Here is a 20,818-nt window from a genome sequence, read left to right as displayed (position 1 = left end):
GATAACCGCGCAGTTGAGGGCCCCACAAACTCATCATCATCATCAAGTCATTGACATGTTGGGCATTGTTTGATTTGCATGCAGTTGCTGGACACCCAGAGGTTCCGCATTTTTAAGCACAGTCCCTGCTGTCTCCATATTCTGAAGCTGAATGAAACACAGATCTGCAGCATGATGCTGTTTCCCCACATAAGTCTACTGACCTCTTGCCTAAAGCAGTCATTCCTTCCATCCAGAAAAATCAGACTGTTCACCATTGCCCTCACTTGTCTGCTTCCATGTTGTCTTCTCTATGATCACCAGCATACTCAGAAACCAGAATAAGTGCTGCTGCAGTATACCACCTATGGCAAGCAGCAACGCCGTCTAGTGGTGGTAGATAGTACTATAAGTGAATGTTGAATGTGCCAAAAAACAGACTGTTTATCACAATCTTAATGAAATCTTTCCTAAAGCATTTCATCAATCATTACAGTCTTCAGAATTACTTATTCCCTGTAAGTGTCTAGTCACTATAAACATTGATGAGAATATTGTGTATTCATAAACAAACTCAGGGTATAAAACACACTGTTTGTATGTACAGTAAAATAATTTGATAAATGTCACACCACAGTCTGGGTTGAAATGTGAAATATTAGAATCAAGTATATGAAAGGAGGTTAGATTGGGTTAGGATAGATTAGGTTGGGTTAGATTAGATTAATACTTGTTCTGTAGATCATGAATATGACACTTTATAATGATGTGGAATGTGGCAGTTTAACAAAAGGTTTCTTTGCATGCCATAATTTAAGGCTTTTTTAAAAATATTACATATATAATGCTAACCCTATTTTCTTAAAATTCTTATTACTTTATATTATGGGTGTGGCCTTCAAATAATATTTTTATGCTGAAATTGCAGTATACCAAAAGGGTGATTACTGGGTTCCATTTCACTTATGTTATTCATAAATTATAAATAATTTACAAAAAATTGTTGTAATACTAGATAGCTACAGTAACTCCAAATCCTAATATTCACAGGGGAATCTACAGTTCAGATGAACTTAATGAAAATACTGAACAGTGTTGTGAACTACTTTAGCTGGAACCAAACAACACTAATGAGTGAGAGGTAGCAGGGGGAGGCAGTCTGCCCTCCTTTTTAACCTTTGTGTGTGTGTGTGGGGGGGGGGGGGAGGGGGAGGGGGGGGGGAGGGGAGGCATGACTGCCACAGCACCAGTGTCCCCTTGTTCTTTCAGCTTTGTTCAACACATATATTCAGTATGCCCTAACAGTGGGCTACTTGTAATGCTTGCCAGAAGAAAGGTCACATCACCTCTGTGTGCTGCGGTGGTATTATTGAATTCTCAAATATATGATAGTTTAGGCTCTCTGCCATTGACACTGGTCATGCAGAAGCTGTTCAGCTATAACAAACAAAATATTACACTACTGAGACAATTTTTGGCCTCTGCCTCTTAAGTCAGTGGTTTGTTCCCTTACATTTTTGATGGTTGCTGATGCCAGTGTTGACAACTTGTTTGGGATGGATGCATTTCAGGCATTTGGATTTTCTATCATCAATGTAATTCACCTTGTCAGATCAGGAACTGTATTTTCAATCGGAAACACTGTGTGAGGGTTCTTTTTTTTTTTAGTTGTGTGAGGGTTTTTTTTTAGTTGTGTTCCTAAGGTATAGGATGTACTACAATTTTTTGTGCTCAAGTTTTTTTGAAATCCATGGCTTGGCCTCATTTTTGTGATGTGTGTCCTATTCCTGTTACCCTGAAAGATCAAGTGAAAGCAGAATTGGACAGACTCCAATCACTGAGGGTGATGTAATTTGTTATGGCCAGTGAATAGTCATCTCCGCTTGCTGTAGTTAAGAAGCTGTCCGGGAAATTTCACCTCTCGGATGGCTCCAGTACTACTGTCAATGGGCAGTTGATCATGGATATTTATCCTCTCCCATGCCAGGAGTGCCTGTTGGCGAAAGTATATTTTTTTTTTCTAAATTTTCTAAAATTGATTTGTCTGAAGCATATCTGCGGGTTCCTGTGGATGAAGAGTCTTTGCAAGTTCAGGTTTGGAATACTCCTTTTGATCTCTGTCAGTATTGGTGTCTTCCTTTTGGTGTGGCTAGCACTCCTGCTATTTTCTGATGATTTTTTTAGAGCAACTGACCAGGCCTGTCCCAGGTTGTATTAATTATCCAGATGATATTGTTATCATGGGCTCCTACACGGCTGATCACTTGAAAAACTTGTTCTGTCTCTCAGCCTGCAGACATATGATGTAACCTCACAAAATCTCACTTCAACTTTCAATTGTTTATTTGGGGTTCAAGATCTTGTATAATGGGGTTCACCCTGTGCTAGACCACATCTCTACTTTTAAGTCTATGCCTTGCCCCCTCATCCACAAAGGATCTACAGACCTTCCTAGATAATATAGCCTACTACCATAAATTCCTGCTAGGAGCAGCCACATTGGGCCACCCATTGCATACATTGTTATATAAGAAACCTTTCTGCTGGAGCCTGGACTGTGAATGTGATTTTCAAATGTTGAAATCCAGACTACTCTTGGCCCCTTGTTTAGCTACAGGGTGTTTCAAAAATAACCGGTATATTTGAAACGGCAATAAAAACTAAACGAGCAGCGATAGAAATACACCGTTTGTTGCAATATGCTTGGGACAACAGTACATTTTCAGGTGGACAAACTTTTGAAATTACAGTAGTTACAATTTTCAACAACAGATGGCGCTGCAAGTGATGTGAAAGATATAGAAGACAACGCAGTCTGTGGGTGCGCCATTCTGTACGTCGTCTTTCTGCTGTAAGCGTGTGCTGTTCACAACGTGCAAGTGTGCTGTAGACAACATGGTTTATTCCTTAGAACAGAGGATTTTTCTGGTGTTGAATTCCACCGCCTAGAACACAGTGTTGTTGCAACAAGACGAAGTTTTCAACGGAGGTTTAATGTAACCAAAGGACCGAAAAGCGATACAATAAAGGATCTGTTTGAAAAATTTCAACGGACTGGGAACGTGACGGATGAACGTGCTGGAAAGGTAGGGCGACCGCGTACGGCAACCACAGAGGGCAATGCGCAGCTAGTGCAGCAGGTGGTTCAACAGCGGCCTCGGGTTTCCGTTCGCCGTGTTGCAGCTGCGGTCCAAATGACGCCAACGTCCACGTATCATTTCATGCGCCAGAGTTTACACCTCTATCCATACAAAATTCAAACGCGGCAACCCCTCAGCCCTGCTACCATTGCTGCACGAGAGACATTCGCTAACGATATAGTTCACAGGATTGATGATGGCGATATGCATGTGGGCAGCATTTGGTTTACTGACGAAGCTTATTTTTACCTGGACAGCGTCATCAATAAACAGAACTGGCGCATATGGGGAACCGAAAAGCCCCATGTTGCAGTCCCATCGTCCCTGCATCCTCAAAAAGTACTGGTCTGGGCCGCCATTTCTTCCAAAGGAATCATTGGCCCATTTTTCAGATCCGAAACGATTACTGCATCACGCTATCTGAACATTCTTCGTGAATTTGTGGCGGTATAAACTGCCTTAGATGACACTGTGAACACCTCGTGGTTTATGCAAGATGGTGCCCGGCCACATCGCACGGCCGACGTCTTTAATTTCCTGAATGAATATTTCGATGATCGTGTGATTGCTTTGGGCTATCCGAAACATACAGGAGACGGCGTGGATTGGCCTCCCTATTTGCCAGACATGAACCCCTGTGACTTCTTTCTGTGGGGACACTTGAAAGACCAGGTGTACCGCCAGAATCCAGAAACAATTGTACAGCTGAAGCAGTACATCTCACCTGCATGTGAAGCCATTCCGCCAGACACGTTGTCAAAGGTTTCAGGTAATTTCATTCAGAGACTACGCCATATTATTGCTACGCATGGTGGATATGTGGAAAATATCGTACTATAGAGTTTCCCAGACCGCAGCGCCATCTGTTGTTGAAAATTGTAACTACTGTAATTTCGAAAGTTTGTCTGCCTGAAAATGTACTGTTGTCCCAAGCATATTGCAACAAACAGCGTATTTCTATTGCTGCTCGTTTAGTTTTTATTGCCGTTTCAAATATACCAGTCATTTTTGAAACACCCTGTATGTTCTCTTCACACTAGCACATAGTTTTGACAACTGACACTTCACAGTAGGGTCTCGGTGCAGTCCTAGCACACCAATATACCAATATGCTGATGGCTCTGAGCGACCTGTTGCTTTTGCCTCTAAATCTGTCACTCTGAGCCAGAGCTTACCATAGTCTATGCTCTCCAGAAATTTCATGTTCCTTTTAAATGGCTCAAAGTTTCACCTTATTACTGAACATAAACCCACCACCTACAATACTGGATTCTGTTCTTGTCTTGTTACAATCACAAAATCCAATTCTGACCTACATCCATACATGCCTTCCTGTGGATCCTGAGCCCAACTTTGATCATGAAGAACTGCTTTGCTGAAATCTTGATACTGAAATGCAGGTCATGGAGGAGGGTTTCTCCATTATGAGCTTGAGCATAGCAGCTGCACATCTGAATCACCATCAGCTCATCTCCCACATTGGCGGCCCAGGTCAGGGCTTCCAGTTGCAGTTCATGTCCGATCCCTTCTTTCTGAACTGGAGTCCATGCGTTTACTACCTATACTTGAGGTCCATTCACGTACGCCTCCATGGTGTACATCTAGACCGCAGCTTCGCCTGGACCTTTCACATGACCCTAAGGACACAGTTAACCCAGTGGCTCTCCACTGCCACTTCCTCTTGATTCTTGACATGTACCGAGACCACCAAGTGGTTTACACTGAAGGCTCGATGGATGATGCTGACATCAGCTTTGCATATGTCCATGGAGGACATACTGAACAGCATTCCTTGCCCGATGGCTGCAGTGTTTTCACTGTTCAGCTGGTGGCTATATCTCGTGCTGTTGAGCACATCTGTTGATGCCCTGGGGAGGCATTTCTCCTGTGTACTGACTCCTTGAGTTGCCTACAAGCTCTCAACCCGTGCTACCCTCATCATCCTTTGATAGTGACCATCGAGGAGTCCATCTATGCCCTGGAACAGTCTGGTCATTCAGTGGTGTTTGTCTGGACCCCAGGTCTTGTTGTAATCCCAGGCAACGAACTTGCTCACAGGCTGGCCAAACAGGCTAAGTAGTAAGCGCTTATGAAGATCGGCTTCTCTGCAACTGACCTACATTCAGTGCTACACCGCAAGGTTCTGCGGCTTTGGGAGGTTACGCCATTATTAGTCTCCTTAATGGCATGAAGTTGGTTGTGCAACTGAGGTATACAAAAACATTTATATTTCAATACCTATAAAGATTTATAGCTTTATTTGTCCAACATTGTTCACAGGAATGCAAAAATTTTTATGCGTGTTGGTACAGTTCTATGTGGACACTATTTATGGTTTGACAGGTACTGAAATGGTTCTCCATTTCTCACCACATTTTCCTAAGCATGGCAGATGTTGTGACCTCTATAGCAGTGTATATCATATGTCAGTTGTCTCAAATATGCTACATCAAGAATCTTTGTCCTGTAACAATGCTCTGAAATCCAGAAGAGTCAGATTGGGACACTGATGGGGACAGGCAATGTAACCCCCACCCCTCCCTACTGATTCAATGCATATGAACCATCTCATCGAGGGATGTGGTAACATCCCCATGATAGTAGAATTGGCACCATCTTGTTGGAAAATGGAATTGGGAGGAATCTTTGGAACTTCATAGTTTGCCAACATGCCTGCAGAGGTGTATCCTGCCACTGTAGACTCCATAATAAAAAGTGGATCAATCGTATCATGTTTTTGTAATCCCAAACACACATTATCTTTTGGTGTGTCCCTTCTGGACTGTCACTTCTCCTGGAGTCTCACTTTCCCATATTTGACAGTTACGTTGGTTAACTTGGAAGGTAGATTCATCATTGAACAGCACTGCATTGAGGTAGTCATTGTTTTTGTCTGTATGTTGCAAAATTTCAACAGCAAAATCACATCATCTGCAGAGACTTGCAGGCTTAATGTGATGCAAAAGTTGGAATTTGTAAGCTTGGAAATAGTCATTTCTGCACTATGTCAAGCACTGTCGAATACAAGACAGCTAGTTCCCTACTAGCTTGTCTAATGGATTTATGTGAGGGTCCAGCAAATGTTTTGTGCACATATTCCGAAGTCCCTTCATTGGCATGTGTTTTAGGATGTATTCCACATTTTAAATAAAACTTCCCATTTCTCAAAGGGTTCTGCTCCACTTTCAAATGGATTTACGTGTGGTAGGATTCATGTTCCATTCTGTTCTTGCACACTGCTGAATACGTGTTACAGATTTTAACTCTGCTAACCATAGCACACACTAGACCTTTTGTTGTGGTGTCAACATTTTGACTGTCAGGAGTATGTGGGGATGCACCATATGATTCAGTGCTCTTAATGAAATGGTGAGGATCACATCTTGGAGAGTATGTCTATAGATAGCATATTTATCCAACAACATAAAATGTTGAGTTCTTTCATTATAAGCATTTGTTTGTGTATACCTCTAAGCCTGGACACCCTGTATATTGTTAGTTGATCGTAATTCCCAAAACAATTCAGATTTGTAGTTAATATATCACAATGATGATAGATTTCTGAAGTTGACACTTTTTCCTGCTTCTTTTGCAGGGGTGTTGACACACAGTGCTAAAGTCTACTGGGCTTCAATTAAGCACAGTGATGCAGACTGCTGAGAGACTGCTAATTACCCCACATATATTCATTTGCACTTTAATTCTATTGGTTTGTGTGCCACACCCTACTTTGAGTGTGCTCTAAGTGAGTATCACACAGCAAGAGTTAGCAAACAGGATTCTCACCTGAACATCCCTTAATGATATGATCATTCTCAGAGAGCTCAATCTTGAGGAAGGGAATCAAACTGTATTTTCCAGAATAATACTAGAATTTGCCTTAAGTGATTTTTCTAAATGACAAGAAAGATAAATGTGGATGGCCTGATGGGAATCTGAACTGCTGTCCTCCCAAATGAGAGTCTAGTGTCTGACCAATGTGCCAACTCATTCTGCTCACAGAACTGAAACATTCACTGGCGTCTCTGACATCCTTCAGTTACATTTTAATCTAATTATTATCAGAGGTGACACATAGTTTTGGGTGTGTTTCCTTCTCTCAATGTAGACATCATCACACTTACATTGTAATAAGTAAATTTGCTCTAGTAAGTAGCTGAAACCGAAAGGCATTTTACTCCATGTAAGGTGAGTGAATTAATATGATGATGGAAAATGCTGTGCAAAATACAAGCAATGGAATGAGTAAAGGCAATCACCCATCTTACAGTGGAGGTTCTCAGCAGCCAATGAACTTGCAAAAAAGAGGTGGAATATTCTGCCTCAGGTGTTTAGTTTCATAGGTAGTGGTTGTTTATATGGTCACAGTTCAATTTGATTAGCCAGTGCCAGAATATCCTGCATAAAAGACATTATCAGCTTCAGTGGTTCATGATAATTCCATCTGCATCCTTAAACTCTCTTATTCTCCCCTTCCAGTACCAACTTCTGGGCTCATGAGGCTTGCTAGACAAACTTCTGTGTTGCAGAGACAAGTCCAACATATGAAATTCAGTGTCTGTTAGTTCTTGTCTTATATCTGTCTCCTGAAGATGCCTCCAGTGATTTAACTATTACAACATACTACTTCCATTGTCTATAATTACTGTCTTCTACAAACAGCAATATTTCAGTGTAGACAGGCAGAGAAAACTAGTATTCCTGCAAATGGGAGATCCATAACAATAATAATTGCCTTGAACAGAATGTTCATTTCATTTTTATATACATGTTTATTACTTAACATTTCTGTACAGCAATTGGCAAAAAATTCCTATTTAGTTTATCAGTGAAAAACTTAATTGGGATCTACATGCAATGTGCAACACTCATTCATTACAAATTGAAATTACAGGGCCTAACTAAAGAAGGTATAACTTAATAATGTAATACAGAGTCCTCTGTGTCTTCCAGATAGTTTTCATCCTAAGCATATAGATATAAAAATAGAGAGAATATGTTAAACTTGGCCAACCCCTCTCTTCTTCCTTCTCTTACATAGTTAATAATAAGTATTGCAGCTCTAACGCAAGAGTCACCCTAAGTACTTTGTCACTCTGTGCTGAAAAAAACCATGAATGCTCTATAAGAAACATAAAGTAGCAATTGATTTACGTGAATGTAATTCAAACTAATAAATGTAATTAAAATATACTTGCACACATTATTTAAATACCTGGAAAATAAAATAGAAAAAATTTTCTGTTTGCAGTTGACAGGAGATCTGCTGGAGATATTGTATTTCCTGATAAGGCCCTGAATTTCACTCCCAAAGAGGATGTTAAGAACTGTTCTGAAGATGGGACTAGTATATGTGACAAAAATGTGCGAGATTATCCCTAGTACGTATTAATTTGTTCACTCTTAATCATAGCATATAAGTTTGCCACTAACACTCTACGTGTAAGTTATACATCTATAAATGTTCCAATGGGGGGATCAGGGCATTTGGGGGGAGGAGGGAAATCAGCTGTAATTGTATCTCTGACTTGTTAAGAGATGAATCCTCAGATTTCAATGGTACTTCAGTATGAATGAAATTTTCAAAATTAATTTTGAGGTTAAGCATTCTTGGTCTGATTTTAATTTTCATGTGAAGATGAACTTGTATCGGCCAGTGCCAATTACAGTACTAGTTATTGTATAGCTGGTTTCCATATTTGCATCTGTATATGATAATACTAAGTACAAATTTTTATGGTAAGAAAAACTACAGGTTCCAATTAGTCTTGAGTTCTTTGGACTAAAGCCTGTAGGTTCTTATGAACACATAGTTATGAGTGAATGCCACATGTGTCAATTAGGTAATGAAATTAAGGTTTCATTTATGAAAAATATTTGGTCTTATTTTACCATGTAAATTCTAGCAGCTGGTACAAACAGCCATTTGTTATTAAACTGTTGGTAGAAATTCAGATTATATTTCACAGAACTTGTGAACACACAAAAAAGCTGATTAGTTAAATGTTTTGTTAAAAAGTGTTTGTAGAAGCATAGGGTGTGACTCAGTGGCACAGTGGGTAAATACCAAACTAGAAAACAAAATTCCACAGTCCAGTTCTCAGTTGATTTTAGTATTTTTCTTTCATTTACCACTTCTTTCACCACTGACAATGATTTATTAATGTGAAAAATGAAAAGCAGCATTGTAGTTTCGTGTACATGGTAAATTGTATGGCCACTATAACTGGCAGGGTAAATAAATTCATATGTTAGGGAGAGGCTATTGCATATCTCCTCCAGTTGGAACATGCCTGGTAAAACACCATAGTGTTCAAACCAAGAGCTTCACTTCACTGGATTTCAGTTACACTAATTTAAAAAAAAACCTGTAAATTAAATCTAATTTGGAAGTTTTTTGATATAGTTGTCATCAGAGTAAACATCAAAAATGCAAAAAACAATAGAAAGAGGAAATCATTCATAATATAGTTGAGGCATTGCACAGTAGTTAGGTGCAACCTTTATAAAAGTTGGTGTTAATCACTAACATGACATTAAACTTGACTACTGTAACCATTATATGAATCCATCAATCTGCGCAAGCTGGCAAAATCTGTCAACTGTGGCAATTTTTCTGTGCCAGTTCAGGCATTCCACTGCTGCATTCAGTAAGTTCTGTGTACGACATGGTGTTTGTATTTTATAAATTGGTGTCTAATCAAAGAGCAGTAACAATTTGTCATCTCCTAACATGCCAATGAAAAGAATTTCTTCTAAAAAAGTTTCTCGACTTGATTGTTGGCTGACTGCCAATTTCTGAAACACTTCTTTTCTAGAATTCTCTGGGACCTATCCCCTATGCAGCATTGGCCACCTACTATCTGGTTGACTGTACGACAGTGATTGCCTCCAGTCAACAGGACTAACCTTCGTTCATCATTTGGTTGAGTATACAGTGTTCCACCTTTGTTGTCCAATTTTTGACATTGAAAATGTCTACAGTCAACTAAATTAATGCAAGATAGGGGCAGTTTGATGGAGTTGCAGAAAGACCATTTGCTTTTGAAACTGCTGAATAGGTTTAACGAAGTTTTCAATCTAACAAAAAGTAATATCACAGGGATTCAATTACATACTGATATTGTCCAGATTTGCGTGTTTTATGAAGCTAGCTAATGCAGAGGGGTAAAGGAGTGTAGGACCTTCTCATGCTTCATTCAAAATATTTTAACAGAGAGATGGCAAAGTTAGTGATGTTACAGCTGCTACAGAAGGATATAGCCTAAAGAACACCACATAACTGGCCATCACAAGTAAAATTAAAAGTAAATTCTCCACAGGGCTCAAATCTCTTTTGTGAGTCTGTGCTCGGTCACCATGGTGCCCCAACCCTTGCAGCACTTCTTCCTTTACCATGCTACAAGTGTATCCTTCTACTATTCTTTTTTCCTCTCTGCCTTTCCATTGGATGATGTTCTTGGTACTGATTGTGCTCAGATCTAGTTTTGGTTTTGGACACACATTTTCTTTTCATCCAGCATTCTGCAAATTTTCATTCTTAACTTTATGGTCCTCTTGTTGGGGCTGACACCACAAGGTTTCCTACCCTTCCCTTCCCTTCCCTTCCCTTCCCTTCCCTTCCCTTCCCTTCCCTTCCCTTCCCTTGCTAGGCTGGGGGAAGAAGATCAAGCCAGATGTTTGAGAGCAAAATACTTCACCCAATATTTGGTCTGTACTCTGAATAATGGGGAGATATTTACTGCAATGGAGCCATGATTTTTGTCAAAATATTGAAGACAAATTTGGGGAAGTTGAGTCTCTGGGGAAAATATGAAATGGTTTGTTATTACTTAAAACTTTCTTTGCTGCTTGATCTACTGCTCTTCAGTATGTGATTATCTAGGCAAGAGATACCTGTGACCATTGCTGCACATGAAACTTTGGGCATGGGCTGAGGTATAATCTTGGACAGAGATCATAAACACCATACAGATGAGGAACTGTGGACTAATTTTCAGCAGTGAGGCATACATTTTGACAAACATACAAATTTAAAAAAAGGGTAATCATTGCGGATAAAGGTGTCTTTATCTTAGTCTTTAGAGGGAATGTCCTCCTGGAGTAGTTTAAGGTCATAGAGCACAGGTGTGATGAGAAACCACATGTCCCACTATCTGTGTTGTGCTTCTGATGTTTATGCTTTGGCTATAAGTAATCCCATTGCATGGTGAACCAAAATGTGGCAGCAGTGGATGATTACTTCATGAAGATAATCTTTGTGAATGTATGCCTTTTTCTGTCAGTTATTTGGAATATAACCCTCCACTATCACCAGTGTGTCCAGTTTTCATGAAACAACAGAAGATACAAGAGTACCAATTCATTGACTGTGTCTCATATACTGAGACAAAGAATAAATTTGCAGACCTACATCCTGTGGATATGACAGTCAATTACCCTAGCCCCCCCCCCCCCTTCCTGCGCCACCCCCAATCTCAACGTTCCTCAAACCAGGTCTCCCACCATTCTCCTCTCATGCGATTTCCCCCCCCCCCCCCCTCCCCTCTTCCCACACCTGACTGAAGAAGCATTCTCCATCTTTGGCATCTGTTGGTGACCGGGCTTCCTGGTAACAACCAGCTCAGAGGTCTGACATTAAACAATTGCTCAAGGAGCCATGGCCTGTGTATCCTATGGCTGTCCACTCATCATCTGTCCCTGTGCTCAATATGGATAGCCCCTTGAATCAACCTTGCCCACCAAAGGTTAACTAGAAGACAAAGAAAAAGAAGAAATGGGTCAAAGTGCTTTCAGAGGCCCTGTAGGTACCAGATACCTCCATACAGTAGGATTCTGAGCTGATGTTTGTGGATGTGGTTATATCCTCACTGGTGACAGGCCATGATCCTGTGAAGTGAGTGACCCTACTGGCTCCTTCATGCTTAACCTGGCCACCAGTCATGTGATCATTCAGTGAAATTGTAATGGGTCCTACTGTCACCTATCGGAACACCACCACCTTGTGATACTGTGGTTTGCATTGCTCTCCCTGAATTGCACTTCACTGGCCACCAGTCCTGAATTCTCCATGGTTATTGTGCATTGTGCAGTCTGTTATAACCGTGCTGGTCCCAAGAGGACATATGGAGGGGTCTGTACTTCGGATCTTGCAGAAGTCATTGGTGAATGGATTCCCTTTGTATCTTATTGAAGGCAATTGTGTTGCAGATGCAAACCACCTTAGTAATAACCAGTTGCAAGGTTTACCTGCCTCCAAGCAGGCCCCTTACTTATATTGAACTGATCACATTAATCAAAAATATCCCCCCCCCCCACCCTGTTTTCTATGGCTTCAGTGCACACCACCCCCTGTGGGGGGAGTACTACTTCTTCATCTGGCAGGGGCTCTCTAATTGACCAGATGATTGTAGACCATGATCTGTGCCTCCTGAAGTATAGTTTTCCGACCAACTTCAGGGCTGCCCATAGCAAATTTTCAGCTATAAATCGAACAGCCTCATCCCCAGTTCACTACATTAGTCACTGCGTGAAGACCTTTGTGACAATGGTCTTTTCCTGGTGATCCAGTCATTTCTCTGGCACACCCAGACAGACCAACTACAACACTGGGCACTTGACAGAGCCAACTGGCCTTTGTATGCCTCTGCTGTTAACATTCACTGCCTCACTGTTGAAGTGCATTGATGAAATACTACACAGAAGTGAGCATCCACACTGCTGAAACTGCTGTTCTCCTTCTAAAGCTCCCCCTTCCCCCTGCCCCTCTCCTTCCCCACTTTCCCCTCCCCCCCCCCCCCCACCATGACTTGGTGCCATGGTGGACCAAAGACATTGCAATAGCTATTCAGAATCATCGATGAGCCCTGCAGTGATTCAAACACTATTCTTCAAAGACCAACCTTATAACTTCTAAGTTACTTCGGGCTAAGGCTTGCTATTTAATCAAACCCAGTAAGAAGGAATGCTGTGAGTGCTACGTCTCCTCTCTGGGGACAAATGCCTCTTACTCTCAGCTGTGAGCCAAGCTCCATGGTATTCTGGTCAGCCAATATCAACAGCTTTTCTGGGTCTTGTACTAGAGGGTGGTCTATGTACTGATTCATCAGTTTTGCAGAACACCCTGTGACCCACCTTTGTGACAGTATCACCATTATCTTCCTGTCTGGCTACTTTTCTACTGTAGAATCAACAACTTGAAGACATTTCTTTGCATTTCACTCCCCACCAAGCTGAATTCCTTAATGGACCCTTCACTGACCAGGAACTACTTCAGACTCAGACATCAGTCCACTACACAGCCCCAGGCCCTGATTCAATTCACAATCACATGATCCAACACCTGAATATTCCCCAAAGGCAACATCTCCTCAGGATGTTGAACTGTCTTTGGCTGCACAGTGCCTTTACCTCACAATGGTGAGATAGCATAGTTGAACCAATGTGTAAGTCAGTCATGAACACAATCTCTCTCAATAGCTTACATCTTGTTGTAATCTTTTTAGACCTGTATAAGGTGTATGACATTGCTTGGCATCATCACACTTTACTCACCCTTCATGACAGGGGCTTTCAAGGCTACCTACCAGTTTTCATTCATCCCACCACCTGTTACAAGTTATATTCAGCACTTCTCAGTTCCCCACAGGGCTCTGTGTTGAGTGTCACTCTTTTCCTCATTGCCATTAATGAATTACTGATCACTATGGGGCTGCTGGTCATCCCTGCATTGCATGTTGATGATTTTTGTGTTTGGCACAGCTCCCCCTCAGTAGACTCGGCTGAACACTAGCTCCAAGATGCCATTGATGTGCCTCTGCTTACACTCTTTCCCATGGTTTCCAATTCTCTTCTAAGAAAACCATGGGACATGCATTCCTGCCATCCTGACCCAAAACTCTACTGAGGAGGTACACAGCACGTGGATGTTGGATCTCCTTCTTGATGAAAAGCTGACCTGGATACCCCATATTTGTTACCTGAAGACTAGTTGTATGTAGAAGCTTAATGCTCTCTGCTTCCTTACCCACACACCTTGGGGATGTGGATCATGCTGCTCTTATCCATTTTTACCAGGTCCTGACTTCATCCTGACTGAGCTACGGTTGCCAGGTTTATGGCTTGGCAGCTCCAGCTTTTAAGCTGTTAGACCTAATACACCGTCATGATGTGTCTGGCCACTGGTAGCTTTCATACTAGTCCCACAGCCAGTTTCCATGCTGAAACAGGGATCTTGCCCTTAAAATTCAATGGTGTCAGCTCTTTGTCTCCTATTCAATCACCATTCAACAATTCCCTGATATTCCCATGTATCCCATTCTCTTTACATACAGGGGGTAGCATCGTCCTGATACTTGCCCTCGGGTGGGTCTATCAGTTGGAGTGTGCCTAGTTTACCTCTGCCAAGATATCCATCTCCACTTCCTCATTTGTTCTCTCTATGTTTTCTCATGTACTCCTCCTTCAGTGGTGCCCAGACCATGGACTAGTACCACCATCTTCCCAGGTCCTGAAGTCCTTCACCTCCATGACCTTCCATCATCTGTTATGCCCAATTCTTCAAGAGTTCCAGGGTGCTACTATCTTTTACACTGATTGCTCTAAAGTTGTGGATGACTTGGTATATGCTCTTACATCTCCTGGAGGTATAGAACATCATTCACTGCCAAGAACAAGTAGTGTGTTTATGGTAGAGCTGGCAGCAGTTATCAGAACTCTCCATTTTATTAATCATGTCTCCCTTGGCTGTGTTCTAATACATCCTGTCTCAGTGAGTAGTGCCCTCTAGTATTATGGGTAACTCTTAAATATTTCTGTTTGCTGATGAGACCAGCTTGATAGTAAAGTTTGTTGTGTGTAGCATTGACTTGGTTTCAAATACTGCAGTTCATGACCTAAGTTCATGGCTTGTAGGAAATAAACTAATGCTAAATGACAGCAAGACTCAGTCTTTACTGTTTCTAACACACAATTTAACAAAACCTGAAGTTTTAATTTCACAAAATGGGCATATGATAAGTGAAACTGGACAGTTCAAATTTCTAAGTGCCCAGATAGATAGTACACTGTCGTAGAAAGCCCACATTCAGGATCTTGTTCAAAGACTTAATGCTGCCATTTTTACTATTCAAATAGTATCTGAAGTGAACAATTGTTTGACATGAAAATTAGTCTGCTGCGCTTATTTTCATTTGCTTATGCCGTATAGTATTAGTATGGTATTGATTAATTAATTTTGTGACAGTGAAATAGAAAATTTAGGCTATGTAACAGGAGAAACTGGAACACTGGAGTTTTCTCGTGATAATGTCACTGAATTTGATGTTAGTGGTTAGCGGCAGGACAGGAAGCACTCTTGACACAATGTAGTCCATGGAGATTATAAACAGCAACTCTTGTGTCAGGAAATTAGTACTGCAGTATAAATCTAAGAAGATGCAATAATGCCATATGGTGATTAAGGATGATGGTGCATGTTACTTCCTTACTGTCACATCTTACATGATGAGGATTCCATCAAGAGTACAAGAGACTGTAATGTAAATTTATTGAGCTAATTCAACATTACATCTGAAAAACCACTGGTGTTCATAGAGTTGGCAACTGATTCCTGTGTTTCTTAGGAGATTCATCAACAGTGAAGCTGGATAAACATGGACTTGCTGAGAATCTCTTTGCTAATGAGGCCCTTATGTCCCTCAGTTATGCAGAACCTACATATATTGCCATAAAAAGACATGTAATGGCTGGGCATTGACCTAAGCACACACCAAAGTACCAGAATAATACATCTTGCTAACCTTAAATATAAGGTGCACTATGTTTGACCTTAAAATATAATGAAGCATATTAGGGTCTGCTGAAAAGCAATGACTCCAAATATTTTATTCTGTTCTGAATATTGGTTGTGGTATTACATGTAATGCACATTACTTGGCCAACTTTCTGGCTTTGCTGATACAAGTTGCAACCCTTTTCCACTAGAACACTCTAAATTGTAGCTTGTAATTTGACAGTGTGTAATACAACTATATCAGTGCATTAGAAACAGCACACTGTAAAAAAGTTTTCTAACTGCAGAAAATGTGCCTCTGACTGAAATACGTAGAACACTGAAAGCTGTGTATGGTGATGACTATCTCAATATCAATAATGTGTGACATTGAGATGTTCATACTTATAGAAAAAGGAAACAATGATGCTAACTGCAAAATGTGTGACAGAGCTTTGATAGTTTTGAAATTTAAAGAATGCCTTCAAGGATTTTACTTTGATACTGGAGCAGCAGTGCAAGTATAGATGAGGTTGTGGCTCTGTGAACAAATTCAAACATTCTACAGTGAAGGTATCGACAAACTGATCACTCATTTGGAGAAATGAGTTCATCATCAGGGTGACATATTTTGAGATATAAATATGTAGAAATGAAGAATAAAGATGTATAATGTTAATAATGTTTGTTTTACTTAAAAAATCTTTAAGAGTTTTCACATAAAAATTTGAGTCATTACACTTAAGAACACCCTTGTAGATGGTGCCATCTTGATAACGAAAGCAGAGCACCCCTGTGATATTTTTATGATGAAGGAACACTAGAGAAGATCTTTCACAATGAAAGAAACGATGGTTGTCAGTCTTACCTCTTAACTCAGTATGCAGACAGTCATTATGTGCTCATTTTTTGACTAGTCAGATTGTGTCACTGTTGACAGTCCTGAGGGAACCAGTGAAGCCAATGTTAAATGATAAGTTTTCAAAATATTTCCATATCTACCAGCCTGACCACATTAATATCCACCATAAGTAACAGGAATGCTCAGAAAGTTAAGACTGCAATATAGTTTATGAAATCTGGAAAAAGAAACCAATTGCTATTCTGCAGTCTGAGTCATTTATATGATTTGAATAAATATGCAATTTTTCAGAATTCTACAGATTAATGTGGCATTGATTCCTTTGGAAATCTGTAAGTAAAACATGAAGAACTAAATGTGTTTCCATACTTCCACTGAAAGTTCACTGTCACACAAATCTTCATACTGCTTGTCATTCCATTTTCAAAAACAAAACTTTTAAATTAGGCCCTTTAGTAGAATTCTGTTGTAATTATTTTATTAATTAGTGTAGCAAGTGACATAAAACATTCTCTTTTCTAGTTTTTATCCTGTCATTTATGTTCCGCAGTTCACATGATGTGGTAAATTTGTTTTATTCTATCTTCCTGCTTGGGTGCCCATTTTGTCATCAAACTTGCCAATTACTCTAAGGAAGGGGTGCTGGGTGTGTTTTCTCTGTGCAAACTGAGTATACTTTATTCTATATGTTATTGTATTTTAACCATTTGTGTATTGTATTTTCTGGGGTGGAGACTGGGCTCTAGCACAGAATTTGCCTCAACAGGCATCGGAAACTCTTCAAAAACTGCACTCAAAGTAGCTGGTGTATCAGACAAACCGTTTTTAATCCATCACATGGATTCAGTCTGCATCTAGCTCACCTTCCTGTCTCACAATACTAACACAGCTGCTTGAGGCATGTTAAGCACTGCCCTTTATGGCATAGTTTTTCATCAGTGCATCTAAATATTGTTCCTATCTACACTTTTACTGCCTTACCTTAGTTGCAGAAACTGGAATAAAACTTGGTAGGTGCATTCTTCTGCTTCTTTTATGTACCCATTGGTAGGTGCCCAGCTATTTCACATCCCATAAGGCCTGGCAATACAAGCTATGCATGGCAGCATGAGACATTTGCCCTACTTGACCAACAGTCTGTCAGTAAAAACACTGTCTTCATTCTTCCTTTGTAGGTGAGTCTGCAGAATCACACAGTGAACAGTTGGTAACTATAAGACTGTCAACTGTTTTAAGGTGCAGTGTGGAATTATGTTGACTAACACTTTTTACATACTGACATAGTGATGAAATATTAATTAATTTTCTAGTAAAATTTGACATGGAAGTAGTAAATATAATTTCTTGATGACAGGATACTAATCCCAGGCAAGGCTGTTCTGATGTGACGGCAAGTTTGGCACCCATGAAGGTTGCAGGCACAGGGGCACAAAAACGCTCCCTCCCCCAAAAAAGAGGTCTGTTTAAGAGTGAACTAGGAGAAGTATGAGTGTTCTCCCGCCCCACATGTTCCTGTCTTCTGCCTACAAGGAGGAGGCCTTTCCTCAGCTTGACACTAAATGTCACAATGTAATTTTGTCCAAGTAGCAACATAAATAAATGATTGCTACTGAGAGGTATTGCCTACAACTTCCATATGGTATTGTAGGATCTGAAATGCTGGCAAGTGGGAAATGAAGCAAATATGCTATTCAACTGATGGCTTTAGATTTTTGCCTGTTTCTGCCAACTGAGGACTGCAGGTAACTATTTAAGCAAGCGTGCTTCAAATTGTTTTATAGAAAAATAAGTGAAAAGTAAAGAATGTCTCACACACAACGTAATATTTCATCTCACTTTAATTTTCCATCTGGGACATCTAGGGCTGCCATACATCTGGGTTTCACCAGATTTGTTCTACTTGGAGGGTATCTGGGTGCATCATGAAGGGGTGGGAATTGGGAGGGGGAGTGGGTTGTAAAATTGCCCAGGATAAACTTGCACCTTATTTGTGTCTGGACTCTTTGTTCTTGGTGTTTCAGGGTTCAGAGGTAATCTAATGGCTTGATGGTTGCTGGACATGCTGGATTTGCTTGCATTCATGTGGGATGTAATGAACTCCACTGCTTGGCCTATGACTACAGTGTTATCACTGCAGAGTTGGTAGCTATCTCTCGTGCTCTTAGGCATACCTGTTCCTGCACTGGTGAGCCCTTTCTCATCTGTAGCATCTCTTTGAGCAGTTTAGAACCTCTTAATCAGTATTTCATTCACCATCCCTAGGCCCTTAACATCCAGCATTCCCTTTTTGCCTTTAAACAATGTGGGTGCTTTCTGGACCCTGGTTTACATTGGGATCCTGGGGAATGAAATTGACAGGCTGGCCAAATTGGCTACAGACAAGCAGTCTCTTGAGATCAGCATTCTGGAACCAGATCTTCAATCAATATAATGCTATCAAGTTCGAAGGATTTGGAATACAGAGTGGCATACTCTGACTTTGCCAAGCAAACCTACACATGATGAAGGAGACCACAAATTTGAGGTCGTCCTCCATGTGGACCTCTTGCAAGGACTCACCATCCTTTACTGGCTCTGCATTGGCCATACTTGGCTGACTCACAGTCACCACCTCTGTCACAAGGATCAACCCCACTGTTGTTATGGTGTCTGTCTGATGATAGCTCACATTTTGTTGGACTGTCCTATCCCAGCCACCCTTTAGCAGGCTCTTAATATTTCTGGTGTTAGCAGATGATGCCTCAATGGCTGACCTGGATTTACGGTCTATTACTGAAGGTTTTTTTTTTTTTTTTGTCAGTCTCTCTAAGGAAGGGCACCTCAGCCTTGTCAACCCATTGAGGGGTTGGCAGGGTAACTTGTTGCCTCCTCTACCCAAAACAGGCAGTGGCTGTTTGTGATTGGTGGTCCGGCTCAGCCCTCACCCTACTTGCTCCTTTGCTCATATTCTCCCTTCTACATTTACATCTACAAGAATACTCCGTAAATCACATTTAAGTGCCTGGCAGAGGGTTCATTGAACCAGGTTCATAATTCTCCATTATTCCAATCTCATATATAGTACGGAAAGAACAAACACTTCTATCTTTCCATACGAGCCCTGATTTTCTTTATTTTATTGTGGTGAGCATTTCTCCATATGTAGGTCAGCGTCACCAAAATATTTTCACATTTGAAGGAGAAAGTTGGTGATTGGAATTTCGTGAGAAGGTTCCGCCGCAAAGAAAAACACCTTCTTTTTTAATGATGTCCACCAAAATCCTGTATCATTTCAGTGACACTCTCTGCCCTATTTCATGATAATACAAAAAAACTCTGCCCTTCTTTGAACTTTTTCAATGTACCAATGTACTCTGTCATTCCTATCTGGTAAGAAACCAACATCACACAGCAGCATTCTAAAAGAGGACGGACAAGGGTAGTATATGTAGTTTCCTTAGTAGGTTTGTTACATTTTATAAGTGTCCTGCCAGTAAAATGCAGTCTTTGGTTAGCCTTCCCTACAACATTTTCTGTGTGTTACTACCAATTTAAGTTGTTTGTAGTTGTAATTCCTAGGTATTTCATTGAATTTATGAGCTTTAGATTTGACTGATTTATCGTGTAACCGAAGTTTAATGGATGACCTCACACTTTTCATTATTTAAGGTCAATAGCCAAATTCCGCACCATGTAGATACATTTCCTAAGCTTTTTGCAATTTGTTTTTATCTTCTGATGACTTTACTTGTTGATAAATGACAGTGTCATCTGCAAACAACCTAAGACAGCTGCTCGGATTGTCTCCCAAATCATTTATGTAGATAAGGAACAGCAAAGGGGCTATAACACTACCTAGGGGAATGCCAGAAATCACTTCTGTTTTACTCAATGACCTTCTGTCAATTACCAAGAACTGTGACCTCTCTGACAGGAAATCGAAAATCCAGTCACATAACTGAGTTGATACTCTATAAGCATGCAATTTCAATACAAAGTGCTTGCATGGTGCAGTGTCAAAAGCCTTCTGGAAATCCAGAAATGCAGAATCTATCTGAAATCCCTTGTCAGTAGCACTCAACATTT

The 20,818-nt window shown here is 40.6% G+C and overlaps 1 protein-coding gene across 2 annotated transcripts in view; it reads left to right on the top strand.

Annotated features, from left to right (window-relative positions):
- LOC126248444 (uncharacterized) overlaps positions 1–20,818 on the top strand; it is a 474,060-nt gene that overhangs the window by 332,164 nt on the left and 121,078 nt on the right. For both annotated transcript variants that reach the window (XM_049949424.1, XM_049949422.1), the window contains exon 4: positions 8,371–8,500. In XM_049949424.1, coding sequence (XP_049805381.1) covers positions 8,371–8,500 — 130 coding nt within the window. The remainder of the gene's footprint in view (positions 1–8,370; positions 8,501–20,818) is intronic.

Source organism: Schistocerca nitens, chromosome 3, assembly GCF_023898315.1.
Source record: "Schistocerca nitens isolate TAMUIC-IGC-003100 chromosome 3, iqSchNite1.1, whole genome shotgun sequence".
NCBI classification, from domain to species: Eukaryota; Metazoa; Arthropoda; class Insecta; order Orthoptera; family Acrididae; genus Schistocerca; species Schistocerca nitens.
The sequence above is the reverse complement of the archived record's forward strand: the minus strand, read 5'-3'. Positions and strand labels throughout refer to the sequence as shown.